Below are 26,114 nucleotides of genomic sequence, written 5' to 3'. Positions count from 1 at the left end.
TGTCTGCTAAAGGAGCAGCTATTACGTATGAGAGACAAGAAGATGAGTAAATATTTAATGGGGACTATCTAGCAAGCATAAAATCAGAGATGAATATTTCATTGTTAATGTGAAGGTGCAAAGGCAACCAAATATCGTGACAGTGTACGCTGGTTCGACTGATCTAGCTGCTAGAGCCTGAAGTGACAATATTCCTCAGTGTGTCATTCAAAGACAGACACATGAACCCTTCTGTGGATGTAATACTGTACTTCATGCTTTAAATAGCTAGGGTGTGCAAGAGAGGGAGGGAGAGAGGGAGGGGGTTGTGAACGAGAGAGGGGGTGGAGAAGAGCGCAAAGAAAGAGTGGCAGGGGAGAGGAAAATCTCACAAGCACTTGGTGAGATTTCTTGAAGTCAACTGGCAGCAGGCAGTCAACTGGCAGCAGGCAGTCAACTGGCAGCAGGCAGTCAACTGGCAGCAGGCAGTCAACTGGCAGCAGGCAGTCAACTGGCAGCAGGCAGTCAACTGGCAGCAACTGGCAGCAGGCAGTCAACTGGCAGCAGGCAGTCAACTGGCAGCAGGCAGTCAACTGGTAGTATGCAGTCAACTGGCAGTATGCAGTCGTCAACTGGCAGCATGGATGACATGTTCTTTACACACGCTGAGCTTCAGTCTGCTTGGGGATACCACTTGGGGATACCACTTGGGGATACCACTGCTTGGTATTAAATAGGTGCCAGTACTAATTTCAGGTACTGGAGTCAGATTGTCGAGTCAATATTCTACAGAGTTTGAGTCTAAATTCAAGGTCCTGGTACTCACGACAAGTGCACACCTACCCAGCCCAAAGCAAGTGGATAAGTATTACGTAATGAAAAGACAATGAATCGTTGCCTTACAAAGACACTACAGTAGCAAGAATCGCCGGGGGAGTTCAAAGACTCGGGCAACCTCATTGGCCCGAGAAAACCCGCTGAGAGGGATGAATCTCTTCTAATCAAAAATGTATTGATATGTCACAACACATTTCCTCTGTGGTCGTATAGTATCGGTGGATGGGCTGACAAGGCTACTGTGATGAGATGTGGTTGAAGGTAGAGGATTGATTCCCCTGGCACTGGCCTGGTCCTGCTCCCTTCGCATATGAGTATTTCATGATTCACGATTAAAGACGGCTCAAAAACAAACAAAACAACGTATTTTGTTTGTTTGAATATACGGTGCCTTGCGAAAGTATTCAGACCCCTTGGATTTCATCGCGTTCTATTGTGTTCAAAAGTTGGATTAAAATAGATGTAATTGCCCTTTTTTTCTGTGTGTCAACAATCTACACAAAATACTCTGTAATGTCAAATTGGAAGAAATATTATTTCAAAAATGTTTTAGTCAACTTAAAGGTCTTAAAATATAGTCGTTCAATAAGTATTCAGCCCCTTTGTTCAGACAAGCCTAAATTAGTTCAGGAGTAAAAATGTGGCTTTAACAAATCACATAATAAGTTACATGGACTCACTCTGTGTGAAATAATAGTGATTGACATGATTTTTTCATGACTAACCCTTCCTCTGTTCCCCATACATACAACATCTGTCTGGTCCCTCAGTCAAGCGTTGAATTTCAAGCACAGATTCAACTACAAAAATAAAGGACCTTTTAGAAAGCTTCGAATAAGGGCAGTGATTGGTAGATGGGCAACAATAACAAATCAGACATTCAATATCTCTTTAAGCATGGTCAAGTTAACAATTAAATTATGCGGTGAATTATATACTAAACCACCCAGACACATCAAAGATACAGTTGTCCTTCTGAACTGAGCTGCAGGACAGGAATGAACCTGCTCAGGGATGTTACCATGAGGCCAATGATTATTTTAAAACAGATACAGAGTTCTGTGATGGTAGAAAACAGAGGATGGATGAACAACATTGTAGAGAGTCCACAATAATGACCTAAATGAAAAAAATGAATACAAACAAATATACAGAATACTTGCGCCTTGTATGCAACAAGGCACTAAAGTAATACTGAAAAAAAAAACAATAGCAAAGGAATACAATTTTTTGGCCTAAATGCAAAGCAGTATGTTTGGGGAATATCTATCAAACACATCACTGAGTAACTGCCTCCTTATTTTCAAGCATGATGGTGGCTGCATCATGGCATGGGTATGCTTGTCATCAACAAATACCGGGGAGGTTTTCAAGATAAAACAAAGTGTGATGTAGCAAAGCACAGGCAAAATCCTAAAGGAACATTTGCTTCAGTCTGCTTTACACCAGAGAAGCTACAGCTTTGACTTAAATCTGCTTGAAAATCTATGGCAAGATTTTAAAAATAGCTGTCTAGCCATGGATACCCAACATTTTGACAGAGCTTGAAGAACTGTGGAAAGAATCATGGGCAATCCAGGTGTGCAAAGCTCTTAATAGACTTACCCAAGAAGACTCACAGCTGTAATCGCTGCCAAAGGTGTTTCTAACGTCTATTGACTCAGGGAGCTGAATACTTATGCAACAACTATATTCTAGTTATTTCATTTCTATTAATCTTTGAAAAAATGTTTCTTCCACTTTTACGTTAGGCTACAGGGTATTTTCTGTTGATTGTTGACAACAAAAAATGTACAATTAAATACATTTTATTACCACTTTGCAACCAAATAAATTGTGAATAAATCCAAGGGGTCTGAATACTTTTGCAAGGCACTGTACTTGTAAGGCACTGTAGCTTCCTCTTCTCTGGAGATCCCAAATATGCCAAGGCATGATAAGATTTGTTTCTAACCAGGAATTTATCGAAAACAAAACTCAATCAATTCCAGAAAATGACCAAATCTTAACTCGGGTAAAGGATGCTATTTTCTTTGCAATCAAGCACCCAATGGCATTCTAGTTTTTTTGAATCGCTTGATTGAATTCTATTAGGCATTAATAGCCTTACACTTCATGACAAGGACAATTATTAATGACCAATGGTAGGTTTATAATTAAGCAATAAGGCACGAGGGTGTGTGGTATATGGCCAATATACCACAGCTAAGGGCTGTAGGCACGGCACAAGTGCCAGGACACAGCCCTTAGTCGTGGTATATTGGCCATATACCACAAACCCCCGAGGTGCGTTATTGCTATTATAAACTGGTTACCAGCCTAATTAGGGCAGTAGAAATACATGTTTTGTCAAACCTAACCCTAACCATAACCCTAACCCTAACCCTAATCCTAACCCTAACCCTAACCCTAACCCTAACCCTAACCCTAATGCTGCCTATACACTTTTACAATATTATTAAAATAGTGTACATTACTGTTGAGGTAAATTATGTAACTTAACCATTAAATAATATGCCTACTTAAATTAAACTCTATGCAGCTGTTTATTATCATGTGTATTTACTGCTTATGAGTCAACTTTGGATGTTTTCTAAAATAGAGTCAAGGTAAGGTGTTACTGACTTTTATGCTGCTGTAAACAATAAAGCCTGGTCATCAACGTTTGTGTATATATCTGTGGTGTGTGTGTGTGTGTGTGTGTGTGTGTGTGTGTGTGTGTGTGTGTGAGGAGCGGTCAGTCCTGACAGTTTGAGGCCCCTGGAAGCCTCTGTGTTTTTGGTGTCATCTCTCTCACGCATCACAGTACTGCACCACACACGCACACACGGGTGGACTGAGGAAAAAAAGCTCTGCTCAGCTGAGGAATGTGGGGCTTCTGCCATGGCAACCAGCAGGGGAGGGCACACAGGTCCTCTCCTGCATTATCACGTTAGGAGCCCCACCTTCTTCCTTCCTCCTTTCCTCCCTCTATCCCTCCTCTCACTCACTCACTCCTCCCTCTCCCAGACGCCGAATTCCACAGTTCCCGAGCCCAAAACAAATCTGGTTAGGTTTTCGATCCTAGCTCATTCCATCGCAGCAATGGCGGTTTGACCCGAACCATACACCGCAACCCTTGACTCCGGAGTGGTTATGGAAAGCTGTAGTTTAAGAGTTTAGGAAGGGCCAGAGGGCTGGCATGGTCAGGGGGTAGCACTAGCTGCAAACAATTGTACTGTTCAAATGGGCCGCAGCTTCAGCTGAGGTACAGCCGCCATAGCGGGGGATGGGCTTCCCCTGACTTAAAATAGCCCGCGCAGGGTATGTGGAACACTATCAGACAGTCAGCTGCACACTAAGGCTCATTTTTCACACGGCTGCCTCTGGCACTCCTCTACATGACATCATATATATTAATAGGCTATACATGGATATCATATTTGAGATTTTACGTAATTGCTTGAATCAAAATACCACACAAAAAACCACACCTCAACCAACAATCGCACGAAAGCATGAGATTGATAGCATCTGATATGCAGGCGTTTTGTTGCATTTTGAGAGTAGTTGAGTCCCATTTGTGCGTTCGCCACTTTATTACAGAGTTGTGGCTTGCATACACTAATCCCATTCTATTGCAAAATGCTGAAGTACAGATGTAGGATTTGATCACTGGTTTGATGCTGAGAATTTTCCTGCATGGCAGGAAATGCAAACTTATAGTCTATTTGAGTTTTAAAAATGTTCTTGAACGGTTGAAATTTCCATTTATAAATTTCAGATTCGATTTGCCTTAACGAAAAATGTATTAGTCCATACAAAAATGGCCATTATTATAATCCTCATAATAATGAACATTTCCCGTTGCTGCTCAAATTAAGATCCTACATTAATTAATACACTGTGCACATGAATCAATGATGGGAATCGCAGCCAAGGACCTTCTCCTTCACTGGTGAAATGAGTCTGCTCTACAGGTCTGGCCTACACAGTAGAGAGCGCATTCGCGCCATTGCCTGGAATGCGTGGGGTGGTCGTTGTGGTGGCTGGTATTGGGAGAAGCTGAACCTGCGAGGACAACAACTCTGGAGTTCATTTAGCAGTGGAGTCGGAGATACGTGCCTTCAGTCTGGCTCAAAGTTCATGCTTTTCTCCACAATGACCCGTTCGCCATGAGAAGATGGCAGCCGCAAGATCTCCATTTTGTGTGGCACAGTAGCCTAACAGTGCGTAATCTCCACGTTGTAGGCGAGACATTGATCACCATCACCACATTTAGCCACTGTCACTTTATTAACACGTAACTTATGAATATCTATTTTCTGTTATACCATTCCGATTACTAAAAAACACTTATATAGCCTATATTTCCATTCGGATAAGAGCAAGGTTGAGAGAATATACCCATCTACCTACGCATGCAGGGCGATGAGTGCCTTTATTTGTTTCCAACATACGATATGGAATAATAAATCAATATTTATGCATGACAGTTGTTAATACTATTCCAATGCATGTTTTCTTTACACTGTAGATGTGCTACTGGAGTCTGGTCACTTTATGCCCTGTGCATATGGTCAGTAGGTTGAGTGGAAAAACGGTGAACATAGACCACTTTAGGAGAACGGAGAGTGAACGGAGAGCACACTACGTAGTACAACACTATGCCTTGATGCTGCCTGCGCCTCTCGCTCACCACTCCCTCGTGCGCCATTTTGTGCGCAACAGTAGCCTACATTTTATGCACTGCATGGGTTCGAGAGAAAGGCATGTCCACTTCACAGCATGTAAAGTAAATTATTAACTTTGATTGAAATGATATTATAGCTCAAGAATAGTCTATAGGCTACTCGTTAAATTACTTACAGTTTGATAATTAGAAAAAAGGTGTCACTCAGATTTGGGTTGACGTTATTAAGAAGAGGAGGGTCAAATATATTAAAATGTATTCATTTTGGTAGGAGCATGCTACCTAGGTGGATGACCTTGCATCTATTTATCTTTCAAAGCGTTGTCCCTTTCTCGGTAACCCACCCAATTTGACAGGCTCCGCCATATCACCTGAGGCCCTATGCCCATATAGACCTATTGATTTGATATTTCTATGCAATATTAATGCCCAAATGATTGCCAATTAATTTCTATTGATCTAAAAATCAACAAAAAACACTGCTATAAGGTTTAGAATGTATATTCGTTCAACAGTTGATTCAATCAACTGATGGTCTAAAGACAAACGTCTTTAGAAACCTGTATCCAGTTTTCGCATTGGCACAGGACTACTTGTCGCCAACAATAATCTCGAGTGTCCAAAAAGCAATAGAGAGATTTAGGATACTTGACTGAGGCCGTAGGCCTAAACATTCCTCATTCATTAGGCTATATGGTCTATAAACTCATAATCAGAACCGACGGCTATTTGCCTTATTTGACTCTGTCCATATTCCATATTTGCCATGCAAGAACCCAGCGGGTAAACATCTGAATCAGACAGATATTAGGATGAATTCGCGGTCACTTGGTTAATGAGAATGCATATGTTTAGAATATAAACAAAACCAAAACACTGCATATAACTTGCGGCGGTGGCAGTTAATAAACACTTACAGGGCTCTTAGACACACACGTCGGTAAAGCCGGATTTTCTAGTTCACTGCGAATGACACCACCCTGGATAAGTCTGAACCATGTGAGCCAGCAAGTTGGCAGCCATTTTTTTTGACAACGCCCAATTATCACAATGAAAAAGTCACATGTGGCAGAGCAGAATATACCAGAACATTTAGAAACATCAGTGACAGACAGCGCAATTCATCTGGGCGTCACCTTTTGAAAAAAATTATATGGATGAGTGTCACGTTGAGCATTGGTGGCTAGGTTCCTGTATGGGTAAAACAAACGCTTATAAAGATAATATATTATTAATAACTTACACACACAAAAAAAAAAACAGCTGACATTGTATCATTATTGTTTAAAGGTTAAACAATAGCAGTTTTATAGGCTATGCAACCATAGTCGAAGGCATGCACAACATTGTAAATCTACATATCATGAATGCACGTCTGGCTATATTTCATTCGAAAGCAAGGACTGTCTATTACATTCTACTGGGGATGCAAACACTCTTGCTCCTCTCTCTGTCTGCGGGTGCGGTGGCACCCCCCCCCCTTTGCTCAGCTGCTAGCGCTCGCTCTACAGCCTAGCGCTGCTGTTAGGAGGAAAACCTGCCTTCATTCATAAAGTCTGTAAACTACTCGAGAGTACTACAGCATCGTGGAAGAGGCGGTTCTCCGAGTAGCTGCACCGCCCACATAGAGAGGAGAAAGGGAGGGGAGGGGGAGAAGATAGAAGCAGTCATTGGATAGAAGAAAGGAGGGAGAGTGTGGCTACAATGTATGCCAGAGAGCACGCCTGACGCACAGGGTTTGGGGTTTGGCTATGCTAGTGATATCGAGCAGTGACACATTTCTGATACATGTGAACTGTTTTCGAGGAGTGCCAGATGAATCGTTGCTACAGTTGACGTGGACGATTTGATTCTCGTCGCTGCACTGTTCAGGAGAAGCCAAGCCTCATAGCGTGCAGAATAGAACCACGTAGGCTACTTTTCTATAACGTTTGACATGACTCATGGAGCAGAAACCTAACCGCACATCCTTACATTCGCTTTTAATTTGATGTCGACGTGACTGCTGGTTCTAAAGAGATCAAGATTAAGGGAGTGCTTAAATGGTTAGCCTGGATTTTATATGCATTATAGCCTATACATTAATTATCAAAGCCTCATGGGTCCTCATAAACGTGCAAAATGTTTTTCTTAATTGCAACCATAACGTAGCATAAAGATGACAACAATTATGTTCCATTTGAATCCAAACTTTAGATCTGTGTTGTCAAAAGTTAGAGCATTCATAGGGGAATCTCACTCATTTTGCATGCAAGCATCATGCCAATGATCGCAAACAAATAATTAAATACTAAGGGAGAATGCGTACTAGTTGAACGAATTCGAGTTAACATCAGTATTATATAAACCCAAATAAAATGCAACAATTCTCACGTTTATCCACATTGTTTTGCCAGAGTAACGACTTTAGTGTCGTCAACTCATTGCTATCTAATCTACACTATGAACAGAACTTCTAAATATTTTAATTTTATAATGAGAAATGTACATATTTCCAAACAAAATTCTTTAAGATAGACAATTCTTCCCCACTAATAATATAAAGCATTAACTATATTTGCTCACTCTACCTAGTTGTATATAATGTTACAGTACGTAAACGTTGTCTAAACTCAGATTTCTGTATTCTGTCTCTAAATGCTGGCATTCCGAGTATGTGTAAATGCACTTGGAGAATGAAGGTGATTCAGATTCTGAGAGAACTGATATACACCTAGGCCTACTGCTATAAATCTGATATCAATCACTGATAATTGTCTGAACTTAAAATGTAAAAAATAAACTTTGAAAACTGAACAGCACTAAAGTTGATGTAACGTCAAATGGTCATTTTGTTGCTTTATTAAACATCAAGATACATTATATTCTCGGCTTAACTCCGATGTTAAACAACTATCAGAGTAACTTTAGGATGCACAGTGAATAACATGAATATACGTGAGAATGGAGAGTGAGAGGAGACAAACATTACTCCTAAATTAGAAAAATGAAAACATGATGAAAAGCTAGTTGTCTTAAATCTGACAGTATTAAAGCATTGTGCCCACACCCTAATGAAATCACAATGTTACCACCGCAATGTTCCCGAATTCAAAAACCACTCCTTTACATCTCAATTAAGCCCAGAAACCTTTACAACTAATTAACATATCATACTCAAAAAAGTTATTACATATCTTTACACATAAATTAAATTAATTGAATAACAAATTCATATCCATAGAGAAACAACAGAAATTGTATTGTATTATACTCAATTATACAGTAATATTTCCAGTTCAATTTATAGGACCCTGTCTAAACGGTCAGCATTGGGGTAAAGCCTGTCCTTTGCCAGAATGTCCTTTTCTATCAAGTACACGTCGTGGTAAGTGACATCCAATTGACCACAAAGTTCTATGCCAACAACACCATCATCTTTAGTTAACTCTAAACTTGGTCCAACCAGAAGCCTTCTGTGAGTTCCACTTTAGATGAACAGAGAAGTTATTCTTCCAATTTACCTTTAAAAAAGCAAATAAGGGTTTGGACTAAATAAGATTGTCCTACTTTCAGAGAATTTAGAGTCCTGGATCAAATGAAAACACTTCAAAAGTAACAACGTGTGAGGTAATCACTGACTACAATACCCATGTACCTCTGTTTTCCCCAGTCACATATCAACAGATGAACAAAAATAAACACTTAAAATCTGCCTCGAAAAACTTCGACCAAAATATCCATATTCATCAAGATGACCACAAACAGTTCTCATAATCTTACTTGAAAAATCTGCTAAATGTAACAAGCATCTCCAACTTCAAAGTTCACTTTGAGAGATTAAGAGAGAAAGAGAGAGAGAGAGAGAGAGAGAGAGAGAGAGAGAGAGAGAGAGAGAGAGAGAGAGAGAGAGAGCAAACTCGAGCCACAATGTTCTTGTGTTTCAAAAACAAGAGGGTGGTTTCTTCCTCGGAGGGTGTGACGTCAGCCCTGACTTTGTTTTGAATCAATGAACCCCAAGTACCTATAGAACGTCCAGAATGTGGGGGCCAGTCCACCCTATATGCAACTGACTCCTAGGAACAGCCAAGGCGCCCCACCCACGCCCGTCCTTCCTCTGTTTTGTCCCCTCCTCATGTGCAACTTCCAACACACAGCACAACGCCATGGCTGCTGCCCAAAACATTGATAGAGGAATGTCAGGTAATGATCATTGATAGAGGAATGTCAGGTAATGATCATTGATAGAGGAATGTCAGGTAATGATCATTGATAGAGGAATGTCAGGTAATGATCATTGATAGAGGAATGTCAGGTAATGATCATTGATAGAGGAATGTCAGGTAATGATCATTGATAGAGGAATGTCAGGTAATGACCATTGATAGAGGAATGTCAGGTAATGATCATTGATAGAGGAATGTCAGGTAATGATCATTGATAGAGGAATGTCAGGTAATGATCATTGATAGAGGAATGTCAGGTAATGATCATTGATAGAGGAATGTCAGGTAATGATCATTGCTGATCAACATGGCAAAGATATTTGGGCTCTGGATTCTAGTAAAATTAAATACATTTTTAAGAAGCACTAGAGCTCAACTCTGTTAACTATTTGTTATGTTTGGTACAGTCCACATAGCACTAGAGGAGAGAAATAACGAGTTAAAACTAATACAACTAAACTAGTTATAAACTAGTTGACAAATTACATTTATGTCAAGCATTTTGCTCAATACTTGAACATTGACGCAAGGACACACTACGTCATAATTCCATTGCATGGTTTCAGGTAGATTGCAAATCTTTTTTTCACATTTACTTGAGGTATCAGAAGTCCTTCTAAGAAATGATACAAACTGCAGGGAGTCAGTCTCTGTACATGTGTGTTTAATCAACGTTCAACGAATCTATCAAATTCCCAGACTCAAAATATTGACATTTACATTTTAGTCATTCAGCCGACGCACTTATCCAGAACGACTTACATTTAGTGCATTCATCTTAAGATAGCTAGGTGAGTCAACCACATATCACAGTTATAGTAAGTACATTTTCCTCAATAAAGTAGCTATCAACAAAGTCTTGTAACATAATTATTACTAGAAGTGAAGAGGAATTGAAACACATTCAAACTCACTATGCAGAGATCAATCAACACCTTGGTTAACAAACCTACAGGTAACTGCCAAAATAAAGGAAACACCAACATAAAGTGTTTCAATAAGGTGTTGGCAACTTGTGGTGGCCCCAACACCCTATTCAGACACTTTATGTTGGTGTTTCCTTTATTTTGTGATTTGAAACGTGTTTCAAATGTTAATATTTTGGTGTTGTGTTGATGGCGGTGGAAAACGCTGTCTCAGCTGACGCTCCAGAATCTCCCATAAGTGTTCAATTGGGTTGAGATCTGGTGACTGAGACGGCCATGGCATATGGTTTACACCATTTTCATGCTCATCAAACCATTCAGTGACCTCGTGCCCTGTGGATGGGGGCATTGTCATCCTGGAAGAGGACACTCCCATCAGGATAGGAGTGCTTCACCATAGGTTGAAGGTGATCACACAGAAGGGCTGTGTATTTATTGGTGTTTACCTTTCCCTCTAAGGGGATGAGAGGACCTAAACCACGCCAGGAAAATGCACCCCACTCCATAACCGAGCTGCCAGAACCCTCATTTACTCAAGTGTTTCCTTTATTTCGGGAGTTATCTGTATATGGATAATGAAGATGAGGATTAAATGTTGACCCAATGGCATCCCAACATGCCAGTCATTTTAATTAGACCCTTAAATGAAAACCCTACAAAAACAAGTTTTATTCATAACATCGGTCAGAGTGTGTTCAACCTCATCCTTTTTCGTATGAGACTGAAATGACGCCTGTGACCACAACTGGGGAGGAAAAATACAGTTGTTCATTCTCAAATAGCAAAGCAACCAAACATGTTTGCTGGACAAAATTAAATCAATATGGAACATATTTCAATAGATCTAGATCTCATCGCTCCTCGATCTATGTGCTCAGCAACTCAGTAAATACATCTCAATCATGAAATCCAACACCACACTTACATCCATGTCAGCATGTGTCCTGTGTGTAACATGGCACACACTCCCAGTATGATGAAGTGACTAGTATGAGGTGGCTCACTCAGGGTATGGGGGAGGGGGGTTGAGTAAGGGTGTAGGTTTGTAAGCTGCCCTCGCTCCCTCTGCCTTGTAGTGTGTGTGTGTGTGTGTGTGTGCGCGAGCATGCGCGCGCAAGGGTATAGCATGGCCATACCAGCACATGTCTGTTTGGCAGACATGTGACCTGGAGGCTCCATTTTAACTGATTCAGAGTCAGAGCTGTGAGACTGAGGGAAAGAGCGAGAAAGAGAAAAAGGGAGAAGGAGCGATAGAGGGTAAAATAATGGAGGGGAGAAAATGGGTCTTCACTGGGCTCTGTAAGGCCTCATAAGAGAATAATAATAATAATAAAATACTTACATATCATTTGACACACCCACTTCTTACCACCTTATATACACATTTGAATTGCAGCAGAGACACGTCTATATCAACTTATCCGAACACTTATCTTCATACATCTAAAGTAATCATCCTCACTGATATGAGACTATTTCTATCTTTTTCCATTGATGTTGCCCTCTAATTCAACCCATTTTAAAGCTTGACATAGGCTTATTTTGGTATATATTCAAGTATTTCCTTAATACTGCAGTAGGCTAAATCAGGGTCACACAGAGTGTTTCTTGGTAGTCTTAAACAAATCTACTTTGAAGCAAAAGTATACACCTCACACACATGGTTATGGGCTTAAAAAAAGAAGAAGACCTGTACAATTTCAGTTCATGTCTTGAAGTGTATAACATTGTATAACAGTTTGCATCCCAATATTACACTTTATATACAATCACAGAAGACTGAAATAAAAGAAAAGCGTTTGACATAGAAACACTGGATTTTTGGCGGTAAAAAATAATAAATACATGTTTATTAATTATGAAGTTATTACAAAGATGAATAACATTCCACCCATGAGGCCATTAGGTCTTTAGACTGCAGGAAAGGGCTACAAAAAAACTCTAACTGTCACCAAGGTCAATGGATCTGGTAAAGGAAACCCCATTAACACATCACTGTTAACAAATATCAAGCCATCCTTGCATGTGCCCCAGATACATCACAACCTTCTTAACTGTATGGGAAGGTATACATGAAGTAGTCCGGTCATTCAGTAACTAGTTGAGTTGGGAAAATGGTGATGACTTCTATGCACTGACAGAGCATGGCAATACCGAGAGTGTTTACCCGTGAACGACAGAGCTATTTGGTCACTAAAGACATACTTTAAAATATAGATAAATGACCCGTAACCCTATACTCAGTTCAGTATTTACATTGTCTCAATAATTGGCCATTTTTGGATGTCTAAAATAACAACGCTTTCTCACCTGTGATGCAGCAAAATAATTAGTTTATAAACCATATTTTAGTAAGGTTCAGTAACACTTTTATATGTGATGTCATATTACATACTTTAAAGACATATTTTATTTTTCAATTCAATACTATGAAAAATGTCGTTAAGATTTCATTCATTCATTTGAAGACAGTTTTCAAAAAGTACCAACAACTTCTCCATTGAGCGCAAACATGTTACCAGCATTAGATCATTATTCATATGAAAACAATATTTCATAAATCAATAGTTATTCATTACAAAAAGGTAAACATTCCGATTAGAATCCAAGAACCCCATTGTAAGTTAATATAAGAACATAACACAATTATGAATCTTTGGCCCACACAACTCCACAATCCTTAGATCTTGCTACTACGGCGACTACCATGAATCCTATCACGTTCCCACTTCAAGCTGCAGACAGTCTTTCAATAACTTCATTGAGCTATTCAAAATGTATTATGAAAATGGAAGTAATTCTCAACAGTCCATTAACTTAGAAAATGTAGAAATCAACTTGCCAAAGGACATGCTGTCCACAAAAGCTTTATCTTCCTTAGCTCTTTAATGACCTTGTACAGTACATACAAGATGTGCACTGGAATTTAATCTGTTGCTTGTCCTTAACAAAGTTTACAGCATCTATGCTTTCCACACCTGGGATCTGCAAACCCCCTTGTGAGTCAATGATGAGAGCAAGGCTCTGAGTGGGAATCCACTCATATGAAACAGGATTTGAATGTTAAGACATACAAACTATGATTTTTGATGTTGTTGAAAATGTATAGAATTTGGCTGACAATTTAGAGCTCCGCTACTATGGAACCTATGGTCTACACCACTGAGAAGTGGGCCACGGATTTCTGAAGACAAGCAAAAAATACCCTCTCTCTCCCGAACGAAACCTTCCACATTCCGGCACCCAAGACCGACTGTGACACCCACAGAAAGGAGATGGGAAGAGAGTTGCTAAATCCACACGAGGAGACGCAACACCTCTTAAAGCAGAGCAGAACAGCAAGGGGACTGACTGGGGAAGCTCCGCCCACTAGGCTCTCTGCTCATTGGTGTCCAAGTGCACAGGGAGCACTCTGGAACAAAATGGCTGCCCTGGCTGATCAACCAGGTGGATGATGAAGCACATTCATGACAAACAACATTTGGGTCCTTTATGAGAAGAGGTGATTAAATGCAACAGAGCTAGTGAAAAGGGACTCTTCTCCTGCTGTGAACCAAATCTAAGGAAAGGAAGATCGTTGACACTACACAAATTGCCAACATCGTTGGCTATGAAATGAATAATCAACATCTTGGCATTTAATATTTATCCATTCAAAATGTGGAAACACATTCAAACGTATTTGTGAACTAATGAATGTATACTCAAGCAAAAAAACTACACAAATAGGCAACATCAGAATAGCCCAGGAAGGGCCTCCTGAGGGGCGCAGTGGTCTAAGGCACTGTATCGCAGTGCTAGCTGTGACACTAGAGATTCTGGGTTCAACGGGAGACCCATGGGGCGGCGCACAATTGGCCCAGCGTCGTCCGGGTTAGAAGAGGGTTTGGCCGGCAGGGATGTACTTGTCCCATTGCACACTAGTGACTCCTGTGGTGGGCTGGGTGCAATGCATGCTGACACGGTCGCCAGGTGTATGGTGTTTCCTCCGACGTATTGGTGCAGCTGGCTTCCGGGTTAAGTGGGCATTGGGTCAAGAAGCAGTGCAGCTTGGTTGGGTTGTGTTTCAGAGGACGCATGGCTCTTGACCTTCGCCTCTCCTAAGTCCCTATGGGAGTTGTAGTGATGACTGTAACTACCAATTGGATACCATGAAAAAGTGTAAAAAAAATAAAAGAATAGCTTGGTCACTTTGAAAGGAATAATGAACATCTTGGCATACAACATTTATCCATTCAAACTGTGAAGTAATTCATGCTTAAATTCAACTGTTAAGATAAATTAAGAGCAAAGGTTTGAGAAAATAAATGCTATGATGTCATTTAAATTTTCAAGCAAAACAAGTGTTTCTGTCTACAACGTGGGCCATGAACTTAACGTGAATTACATGTGAAAAATATCCAGCAATTCTTTGATGATGCCCAAATGTGACTACAGCACTATATATTATAGCACATGAAGTGGTAATAACATGGTAATAAGATTTTAACAAGATGTTAGTTTCTCCCCAATGAAAACATTACTTCAATATCCTTTGATTTAATAAACAGAACTAAAGATAAAACCAGTCACACCTTTTGTAATAATGTATCCAGTTGGAATTTTCACACAGTGAAATGAAACAAGACACGTGGCAATGGATGCAAATTATGACTGTCTATCAGTCGTTTGTTCTGACTGTGGCCAAAGGTGCTGAGAGATGCGGAGTACTGTATGCCGTCTAGAGCTGCAACCCGGAGGCTTATCTTAGCTTCCTTTGGGTTTGCAGATGCAGAATAATACAGAGGCTCTGCCCTGTTCCCTCTGGCCTTGCTTTTTTCCCATATCTACTCGGAAGGATACAAAGGAACAGGCGTGATAGACATAGCACTGATAGACAATTTCATAACAAGCCATCATAACAAGGCAACAAGACAAGCTTGTCTGCATTGAGTTTGGGAAGCCAAAGTCTCGGAGAAATCCAATAAGGATGTTTGACCTCCAGACGGATTCAATTTGATGAGTCAAACTCACAAAAATGAAGGAGATTGCACAAGATGCACACCCATAACGCTATTCATCTTTTAATTTTCTCCACATTTAGAGGGGAGATGGTATTCAGTGTTAAAGGAGCCTTTGTCCTTGAATAAATTTTTACAGTTTGGTCATTTAGCAGACACTGTTATCCAGAGAGACTTACAGTCACTGCATTCAACTAGGTAAGACAACCACATATGGGTCTTTCCACAGACCACAGCAAACGTACTGATAGTGTAATACATTTTAATACAAAGTTACTAAATACGAGGATGTCAGTCGGATCTAACTGTTACTGTGTCAGGTTAACTTATTTACAAAAAGCTGCATCATATTGGAGCAGAAGCTATATGTGACAACTTAAAGAGAGGACATCTCCCAACCTCAACAGTTTATATGATAGAAAGAATATTTCAGAAAAATGTGCCATTGACATGTGCCCTTGGTACACATATTTCCTGTGAAGTTTGCAAAAACTCTAAAAAAGCAACAACAACAAAAAAAACGATAGAGCACTGTTACATTTTTACAGCAGTCAACTTCAGGTTTGAAAAGATCCACATGGATAGCAAGAGAGGGACTTCAATTACACAGAATAACTCTGCCACAAGAACCACTGACATAAAAAAAACTATAGCTCCTTGATCTTAAATGTCTCCTATTGCAAAATATATTTTTAAGTAATTAGGTCTAAGGGGCAGTGCCTGCCGTCTTCCTACCCCTTCATGCACACACACCCCTCTCCTCCTCCGCTTTGCCCTGGGGGAAACTTTGGGAGTGTTTACTGTGTTCTTTACCCATCCGAGCCTCCAGAGAGGCCGGTTCACAAGGCACACAAAGAAAGGTCAGGGGTGAGGGGGCAGGAGGCCCCTAACACAGGGAAGCACTTTTTTGTGTGTGTGGGGGGTGGGGACGTTCTGCTAGACTGAGCGAGGCTGAAGACTTTGTATTCCAGGAACAGTGAGGTAAGTAAGTAAACATCCGCTGACTGTGTTACACAGAGTAAATAAATGTGATAACTAAAAACAAATCAACAAACACCTCTTAGTCGTGTAAGCTCTTCAGATTTAGGCCAGACATCACAAAAGGCACGCTTACTTTCAGTTCTACTCCATTCATAAATGTTCTATTTGGCATTTATTTAACTCTACGTTGATGTTTTTATTCAAACCAAACTGAACAGTCTGTATAATATCATAAAGGAGAGTAAAGGACCTGATTTAACTTAACAAAGTACTTTAAAGTGTATGGGCACAACCTAAAGCATGAATCACACTGAATTGTATCACTGTGGGAGGCTGTTCCTTTTCTTGCTAGGAAATAACTGGTACCTGCTTCGTGTCGACCCGGTAGCAATGAACCTGCCGTTTCTACTTGTAGAATCGTAATGCTCATCAGTGGCCAACAACTTGACTTTAAGCCAATCAGAGAGCATAAACCCCCACGCGAGGAAGCCAACAGGAGTGACAACAAAAAGGGAAAAAATAGGGCATTTTACATCCATGGTTAAATGTCATGAGCCAATCACACTTCATATGCAATGTAGCTTATGGGATGGTAACTAGCGAAGTGCACTAGTGCAATGCACACAACACAAAACACTTCCTCCAAGCTAGATAACTAGTATAGACACTGTAATTAAATCACAATGGATTAGTTTACATGAAACAGCTGCCTGTGTTAGCTGCCGTGATAGGTCAGTCTGCTTAACTAGCTAGCTAGCTATGCTGTGCTAGCTAGAGAATATGTTAACATTAGCTAGCTAAATATTTGTCTATGGGCTGGCACTGGCAGTAGGGGATTATGATCTTATCATCTTGTTAGGTAGTTATCTAGCTATGGCTTTCTATAAAATAGCAACATTAGCGCAGATAGCTATATAGCTAGCTAACATTGGAATCTAGACCAAACAACGCTACTGCCACCTTCTGGTTTGGAGTATTTTAACACGGCTGAGTGGCTGACAACTTCAAGGTCTTTGCTGGATGAACACAAAAGTGATTGACTGGCAACACTGTTCAGAGGTGCTAATTACTGTCTGAAGGCAAATGTTTGACAAGCCTACCACAGTGTCTGAACTATAAGTGTCAACCCGTCTACCAATCAATGAAAAACACATTTAAAAAATGCATCATAAATTCCCACCCAATTTGTTATTATAGTTAACCTGTGCATTCTGTGCTTATCTGCCCCATCAACTGCCCTTTCTATCCAGCTGTTTGGTGCAGAGCCACCCCTGGAGAAATACACTCTCAAGGAGGCTTCTTCTGGGTGACGTGCCCTTGGATGGGTGGGATGGAGTGGAGTGGGACGAGCCTCCGTCCGTCTACACAGGGACAACTCAACTCTACCCCTGGGCATCCCTGCTGTGTGTGTGTGTGTGTGTGTGTGTGTGTGTGTGTGTGTGTGTGCACATGCGTGTGTGTGTTTGAAGGGTGGGAAGGGTTGGTTTCCCTTGCATTTTAATTGTAGCTCGGAAAAGCCTGACTCTCACACATGGAGACAAATCCATTTGGCTGCACACTGACCCCAACCGAGGGGATCGCTCCTTTCCTTGCTCCACCGCCATATAGGCTCTCCCATTCAACACAAAACCCAAAGATATCCTATTTTTTTCTGTCCTCTCCCTCTGCCTTTCTTTCTTTTCACCCTTGGCTTCATCCAGGTCAACGGTTCACATTTTTACCAAGATTTATGAGACACGTTGCCAATCCCCCTGCATTTATTCCACAGCAGCCATGGTTGGTTGATGTGTGTGTGTTGGGAGGGGGACAGGGTTGGGGTGGATTTAGAGGCTAGTGATGTCCATGGCAAGTCCAAAGCTGCGAGAAGATCCGAAGGGAGTAGGACTCAACCCCTTTAAAAACAGGACAGATGGTCCAAACCAGAGTGGGGGAAGAAGACACATTAGCAAGGGGTTGGGGGTTTCTTAAAGGGACGGTGCACATTTTCCCTCAGCTAGACCCCTCCAACAGAATTCCTTCCCTCTTTCCAATACATACACACAGAAATGGACACGTCTCTCTCGCCATCTCCACAACCCACACAAACCCCCACTGGATTGTCTTTCCTTCTGAAAGCCCATAAGGAAGTCCTTCCATGCAGCGTCCCTGCCTCTCCTCCCTCCACTATAATCGGCAACTGATGCCCCGGAAAGAGAGCGAGCAGCTAATCATATGACCCTGTAGAGGAGCGCGCGTTCATGTATGCGACAGCTCTCTTTCTTTCTCTCTTTTTTTTGTCTCACTTTTCCTCATTCACTCACTCACTCACTCACTCACTCAGATGCTCGCACGCACTCTTTCTCTCATTCTGCCTGGCTGGCAAAAAGTTGTGTATCCGGAATGTAATAGAGTGCAGAACATGTCTTTCTACTCTGGGTGTGTGAGAGGTTGGGGTGTGTGTGCCAGCTGTGAGTGGATGTGTGTGTGTGAGAAAGAGCAGAGCAAGAGAGAAGGAAAGGGAGGGAGCGAGGGACTGCCTTTTTGTGTGCTGCAGCGTCAACGGCCTCTCGGCGCTGCACACAGGTGTTCCAGCCAGCTGATTGGTCGCACCCCCTCTCTCCCAACGCCCCCGCCCTCGCCTTTGGTAGTAGAACAATCGTAAGAGGAAGAAACAGTGAGTTTGCTGGTTGCTGGCTTGAGACAGGCAATGGGAGCAATACTACAGCACTACTAGGGGGCTTGATTGATGCAGATCAAGGACATTTCATACGTAACACATATTTCAAGGAAGTTTGTTTGCAACGCGGGAAAGAAAAAAAAAACAACAGGACCTGTTTTTTTTTTACATCTTTCAATGTACATTTCAAAGTATTTTCAAACATTTTCAATTAAACTTTGTGAAACATTATTTGAATAATCATATACTGGGCTTTTCCCTCATAATAAAATCCCCCTTGTAACCCCCCCCATTTAACCCTATATATAACAACAAAGACCACCACCCAACTTTAAAACTGTATATATGCAAATATGTTTCTTGCAACCAATAAGAGGACGAACACAACTAATACATTCAGTTCCAAATCTATAAAACCCAGAGGACAACGTCTTTTGTTCACATAAGCGCAACAGTAACAGAAAACCATACTGGATGGATAGGAGGCAAATGGGAAGATAATTACGGAATAGTTAAAAATATACATATATATTTACAGTAATGAACGCAATCAGGAGTACAGGGGGTATGCTTTCTTTTTCACAAAGCACTCCAGCAACTACCCTGCTCCCCAAATACAGATGTGCCCGAAGCGTTCAATTGCCAATCGCTGCATCCCACTGGGCATAGACAAGTGGCCTGGAGGCCAGCAAACACTGGTCATGATGTCACAATAGGACGCCAACCTTTCTTTTTTTTTGTTTCAGGTTCTCTCAGGGTGGTGTTGGGTGATACTAAAGGGGGGTGCGATGTGGGGGAAGTAGTAGGCTATTTTTTTTACCAGCACCTGGCATTTAAGAGGGGGTCTGGAACGTCCCTTTGTTTCAACGTCTCTCAGAAGTGTAGGCACATCATAATAGGCCCACCACATCATTGCAAACGGCCATGCTCGAGCTAATTTAGCATTCCTCATTAAGCTTAAAGCAGTGAAGCAGGGCCATGAGTTTGTGTGCAAGTGTGAGTGGAAGAGGTGTTGTGCACACAAAAGCTGTACACACCCACATTAAAAGAGTAGTTCACTATTTTACAACTTGATATTAGATGGTTCCTCACCCTGAAATGTGTCTATGGGCCAAAAGAAAGTGTAATCCAGGGTTCAGTTCTCATTATTAAACAGCCACTACAAACTTCAGCGACGCTTTTATCCAAAGTGACTAACAGTCATGCTGGTATACATTTTACATATGGGTGGTTCTGGGAAACGAACCCACTATCCTGCCTTTGCAAGCACCATGCTCTACCAATTGAGCTACAAATGGCCATGTGAACATGTTTTTTTTTTTTTAAGTATTTGCAAATCACCTGAAATCAGTTCAAATCAACTCCATATTTGGTTTGATGTTCCTTAAAGGTGATTTGGCCATTTAAAAATGCTCACATCCTCCTATCCCTTCCATTGATTGTTAGCTTGTGGTGGCTAAAGTTAGCTGAAGTTTGTAGTGTCTGTTTAATAAAGAGAACTGAACCATGGATTACAGTTTCTCCTGGCCCATAGACTACTTTCAGGGTGTGGAAGCATCTAACACCAAGTTGTAAAATAGTGAACTACTCCTTTAAATCTGAAAATTCACAACAACAAAAAAACATAATGTTCCACAGTTGCTTTTAAGAGTTGTGGCAAACTATACCAAAAATAGATAACATTTAAAGCTGCAATATGTAACTTTTTAACTTTTTGGGTGACCCGACGAAATTCACATAGAAATGTGAGTAACAGATTTGTCATTCTCACTGAAAGCAAGTCTAAGAAGCAGTAGATTTGTTCTATGTGCGCTATTTCTATGCTTCCCGTTCTTAAGTTTAATTTTTGGGTTGTTTACTTTCGGGTTTTGTACACCAGCTTCAAACAGCTTAAAATACAATATTGTTTGTTAATGAAAATATATTTAATAGCGGTTTAGATGGTACAATGATTCTCCACACTTGCTTGTTTTGTCTCATAAACTGAAATCAGATGAATTATTAGAATTTTAGCCACCAGGAAATGGCGGAGCGATTTCTACATATTACACTTTTAACTTCATCTCAAACAATGTCTCCCATTTTTTCTTATAAAACATCAGATACAAGCTAGGAGTTGTCACAACAGCTTAATTATCATAGTAAGTAAGCATTTCACTGTGAATCTACACCTGTTGTTTACGAAGCATGTGACAAATAACATTTGATTTGGTAGGACATTTCAACGTAAATACATTTCTAATTTATAGTGTATGTACTTATGTCAGGAGGGACAGAGTGACGTCTGAAGATCCTTCCTCTATCACCCCTCCCCCTCTCACCTTTCTCTCTCGCTCCCTCTCTCTCTGACACACAACCACAACTCTACATCGTACTCTAGGTTCTACGTCACTCGCGGGCTTTAGCCCACCTCAATACTTAGGACGCTGCAGAAAGAACACGACTTGAGAAGATATATATTTGTGTTAATCAACAAGGGTGGCAACGTAAGCCAACACAAAGAAGCAATCATAAATACACAATCTAGCTTGAATATTTGAAAGTAGTCTAATTTAAGCACCAGTATGCAGAAAACAAACGAGATCAAGATAATATGTTGAAGTGACTTCAAATAGCCTATTTGTCCAAATTAGTGTTTTTACAGTAGGCGAAATAAGGTGGAACAACGAGTTGGTGTTGCACTCAAGTCACGTGGTTGCTCTAGAAGAGGACTGAGCCAAATGAGCAGAGTTTGAACCATTTTCTAATACCTCATAAAATGACCACTTTCTTCAAATGATGTTTGCCATTAAAACTCCTATGCCCGGGCTTCTCATCAAAATCAAATGAGGCTTTGCGTAGCATATTCATTGGAAATCTAAAACAACACAACTCGGCATAGGCTACTGCAGTAGCGTTTACATAATTCCCAAATAATTGATAGGCCTATTTATATGTTCGGGTGACAATGAGGGAACTATAAATATGTATTTGCCTGAATTTAAATTCCTAATGCTTGTTTTAACAGAATTTGGCCACCGCTAGTTGAGTTGTTGCGGCCATTTTGAGTGTCAGCAAGATATTAGGCCTAGTCGAAACATTCATTTTAAGCTTATGTTTAACTTCATGGTAAAGCCTACAGATGCCTAAGATCATCAGAATAGAAAACTTAAACAGTTTTGCTACATTCATAGAGATGAGTGAGTGCTTTGCAGCTGTGAATGAACGAACGAAAGAAAAAGGGCACCCTTTGCCATTCACGATGAGGCTCGCCATTTTTCCCACTCAAGTGACGTTGGATGACTTCTCTCAGTGGGGGTGACCACGTGTTGTGTATCACCAAAGGTAGGTCTCTCCAGTAACACTGAAATGTAGGCTATTTCATGGGCGAAAACCTCAACACAACTATATTTATCTATGCCATTCAAGGTTGGTAACTTAGGACATATAGCCTCGTTCAAATTGCCCATAGGCCTATGCATATCCGTGCATTTGTTATTCAGACAAAGGTTATACGATTCCTATAGGCATCAATTAGTGTTATAATTGTTTTTCACTTATAGGCAAAAAAATCCACCAATGAATGACACTTGAATGGTAGGTTATAAAACATATTGATATTATTATTGCAATTACAGCCATGACTTTTCCTTGTCAGGGCTACCGTCTATTACAGACTTGTATGTAGTCTATACGTTTACATCAGCCTACATACATAACACTTTTACAGATAGGGCCTAACATACGTTTGAATATATTTAGTAGATCAAAATAAAGTGCCTTTGATTAAATGTCGTTTTTTAAAACAAAAGGCACAAAAAAGGTACGCCTACACCTGAATTAAAAACGGTTAGCCAAACCTCACAACTGTTAGAGCCTAATCTCAAACCCGCTCTTTCCTAGACTAATAATTTAAAAAATAACCTAAGTGTGGTAAAAGGTTAATGGTAGTGAATATTTTTGAAACTAAGCTAAACTTTCGTAATATGTAACTGGGTCAACTGTAATGGAGGGAGGGCTCAATGTCCCCATTTTGTTATAGCGTCTAAATAGATAGGATAAATAACCTAGGCTACTGAAATTATTTTTGATCGAACGGTCCATTGAATTATTGTGAGTATTGCATTACATTTCAGCACAATATGTGTTTACTTCCATACACGTGTATGTTTAATGACAAAATACGAATTAGACCAGAGCAAGAATAGGCATTGCCTATGCATGTACATATAACCATGTATTTTCTATAGGCCTACTTCATGATTAGAAACAGTCTTTTTCACATTTCTAACCTAGAGACCAAATTTATTGGTGATTCGACATAATAAAACATCGCCCAGACAACACCAAAACAACGTTCGTGTGCAATAAAAGCAAAAACGTAATTAAAAGACTTCACTCTTCATAATGAATAATCGCTGTGCAACAAATTACTGAAGTTTCAGTAGTTGCCGTGACGTGTATTAAACACATTTCAATCCCACATATTGACATAGCAAATCGATTGTCTCTAGGCTGTGCATGAAAATAAATTACCAACATACACAATGTAATCACGTAACTAATGCCACTAAACTCCAGAACATGACACTTAAAATGTGAAAAGTAGCTATGGCCTACACATATAAATAAATAATTATTCACACAGGAAGGCCTAGGCCTATGACAAGGCCTTCGGGAAGTAAAATGAACATGAGGTATTTAAGTGATGACGTTGCAAACAATATGAAATTCTCTGTGACAAATAAGAGTCCCCACATACTCCACACATGAGTAGGCCACATCGTTCACAGCAATATAATTAAAGAGTAGCCTAAATACAAAAACTTCATTCAAATATTGGATTTGCGAGTCTTACTACTACACCCACACACCAGGCATATAACTCGACATCTAATGCGTGGATTAACTTAAATAGCAACATGTCCCTTCTGCAGCAAAATCCATACATTACCAGATGCAACAATTGAAGTGTTATTGGGGGAGGGTGCTAAATACCTTTGCTTCTTAGGGACAGAGTGTTCGACCTCAATATGTTTCCCATGGAGCTCCACTTTACCTGTAAAATAAATGTTTATGTTGAAAAAACGAGGCCATGTCCTCCATTCAGAGTGTTGAAAATGTATTGTATTTATTTGCCACATGGAAACAATATGTACCATGTGACTGAGTTGTGTGTTCCTTAATTGTGTCTCATGTTGTCTAATGTGCACGAATACATGTCCAAGATTAGTAGTTAGGGTCTAATAACGCAATAGGCCTGTCATTCAAAGATGATGGGCAAGAAGTTACCCTCCTGGCTCAACTGGAAAGCCATTCAAAAATTGCGTTGTGTATTAACTCATCAACTCCTATATCACGTACACACATTGTTGGTCTTTTACAACTCATTCATACACAGTAAAACAGAACACGTATAGTCCATTTGAAAAGGACACTGTCAAGCATGTATTAAAAGCTGAAGATACACGTTTGCGTGTTCTTAGTGATCAATTGTAGGCTTAACACACGAGCAGCATGGCGTCCTTCGTGCTATATAGAACACACATCACATGCTACATATGTAGGAACTCATGAAGATACATTTAAGGAAATCAAGCACGTTCGTGACTTGTGAGAAGAATGGGAGAGTAATTTGGCAATGTAATGGTCAAGGCAATCAAAGCCATTAATCTATGAAAGAATAGTTTCGATGTATGCTTTTAAACTACACCTGCAATCGCTATAGTGGCCTATTCGCCAAAAGGGGGAGGTGAAAGATTTAATTCTATAGCTCTACCGAGTACACAGAACCCAGTCATACAAGGCACCAGAGAGCAAGGCTTCGGTAAGTACAATAAAAGCGTGTGGCCATAAGGCCGAAATATAGGCATTTGGCTATCATATCCAGGACTAAACATGGGTTTTAGTGTATGTAAATTGACCTAAAATAGAATACGATTCAAGAAATCTGGATATCTTGATGTTCACATTCAAATAGGTAGGCCTATGTGATGGACCCCCCTCTTCCTGTAAAAGTTGAGTATCTTGTTGTTCGGATAAGCACTTCATAAACCTTTCGTCGATTATTATAGGCCCATGGAATATATTTTCTTCGAAGTGTCTCTTAATTCTATCATACCTTCTACTGGACATTAACATTGGGACGCGTGAGGGGAGTGGGCAAGCCCTTATATATTTGAGCCTTGGTGGTTTCCCTATTGAATTAAATTACATAAAAGGTAAAACGCTATTGAAGCGCTCATTTACGTTCAATTACTTACCAGAAAATGCTTCAATGGCTTTCATAGCCCATTGGTCGTCCGGACAATCAACAAACGCGTAGCCAGTTTTCATAAGAAACTGCCCAGAGTATGGAATCTTGTTGTCATCAAAGGTTTTAACCAAGTCCTCCGCAGTCACGTTTTCATTGAGATTTCCAATGTATAGCTTGTTCATGTTGAAAAATAGAGGTCCTCCAATTGAAATAAAAAAATCAGAGCAACAAAACTTTTTTTTCTTTGAAAACGCAACAAGATAGATCTACCCAGGATGATCACAGGTTGAAAACACTTGCAAATGTCCACAAGCAGTAAAAGAAAACGAAATACATTTATTTTCAAAGTAAAACTAAAGAAAGAGGAAAAAGTTGAAAGTAATGGTAATTTTGGAGTCTGATTAAGTCCAATACTGAAGTGGAGAAACCTTGACTGCAGCAACGCATGCGAATGTATCGCACAATGTAGAAATTGATCAATTTGAATTAATTTGATGGTGGTTATGGTGGAATAGTGGTAGAAGTATGGCGGGATCGGGAGAAATGTTTTCCTCTCTCTGCCCCTCAACCTCGAGTTGTACTCTGCACTGTCACAGATCCTTCTGCCTGGCGATGGCACCGCC

General features: G+C 40.3%; 1 protein-coding gene across 2 annotated transcripts in view; it reads right to left on the bottom strand.

The window, feature by feature from the left end:
- LOC139364598 (insulin-like growth factor 2 mRNA-binding protein 1) overlaps positions 1–26,114 on the bottom strand; it is a 60,462-nt gene extending 34,348 nt beyond the window's left edge. The window contains exons 1-2 of one of the 2 annotated variants that reach the window (XM_071101473.1): positions 25,499–26,114; positions 24,234–24,294 (exon numbers count right to left, since the gene is read on the bottom strand). In XM_071101473.1, coding sequence (XP_070957574.1) covers positions 24,234–24,294; positions 25,499–25,673 — 236 coding nt within the window. In that variant the 5' untranslated portion in view covers positions 25,674–26,114. The remainder of the gene's footprint in view (positions 1–24,233; positions 24,295–25,498) is intronic. The other variant, XM_071101474.1, reaches the window with a different exon arrangement.

The sequence above is a fragment of the Oncorhynchus clarkii genome, chromosome 13, assembly GCF_045791955.1.
Source record: "Oncorhynchus clarkii lewisi isolate Uvic-CL-2024 chromosome 13, UVic_Ocla_1.0, whole genome shotgun sequence".
NCBI lineage: Eukaryota > Metazoa > Chordata > Actinopteri > Salmoniformes > Salmonidae > Oncorhynchus > Oncorhynchus clarkii.
This window is presented reverse-complemented; position numbering and strand designations above follow the sequence as displayed.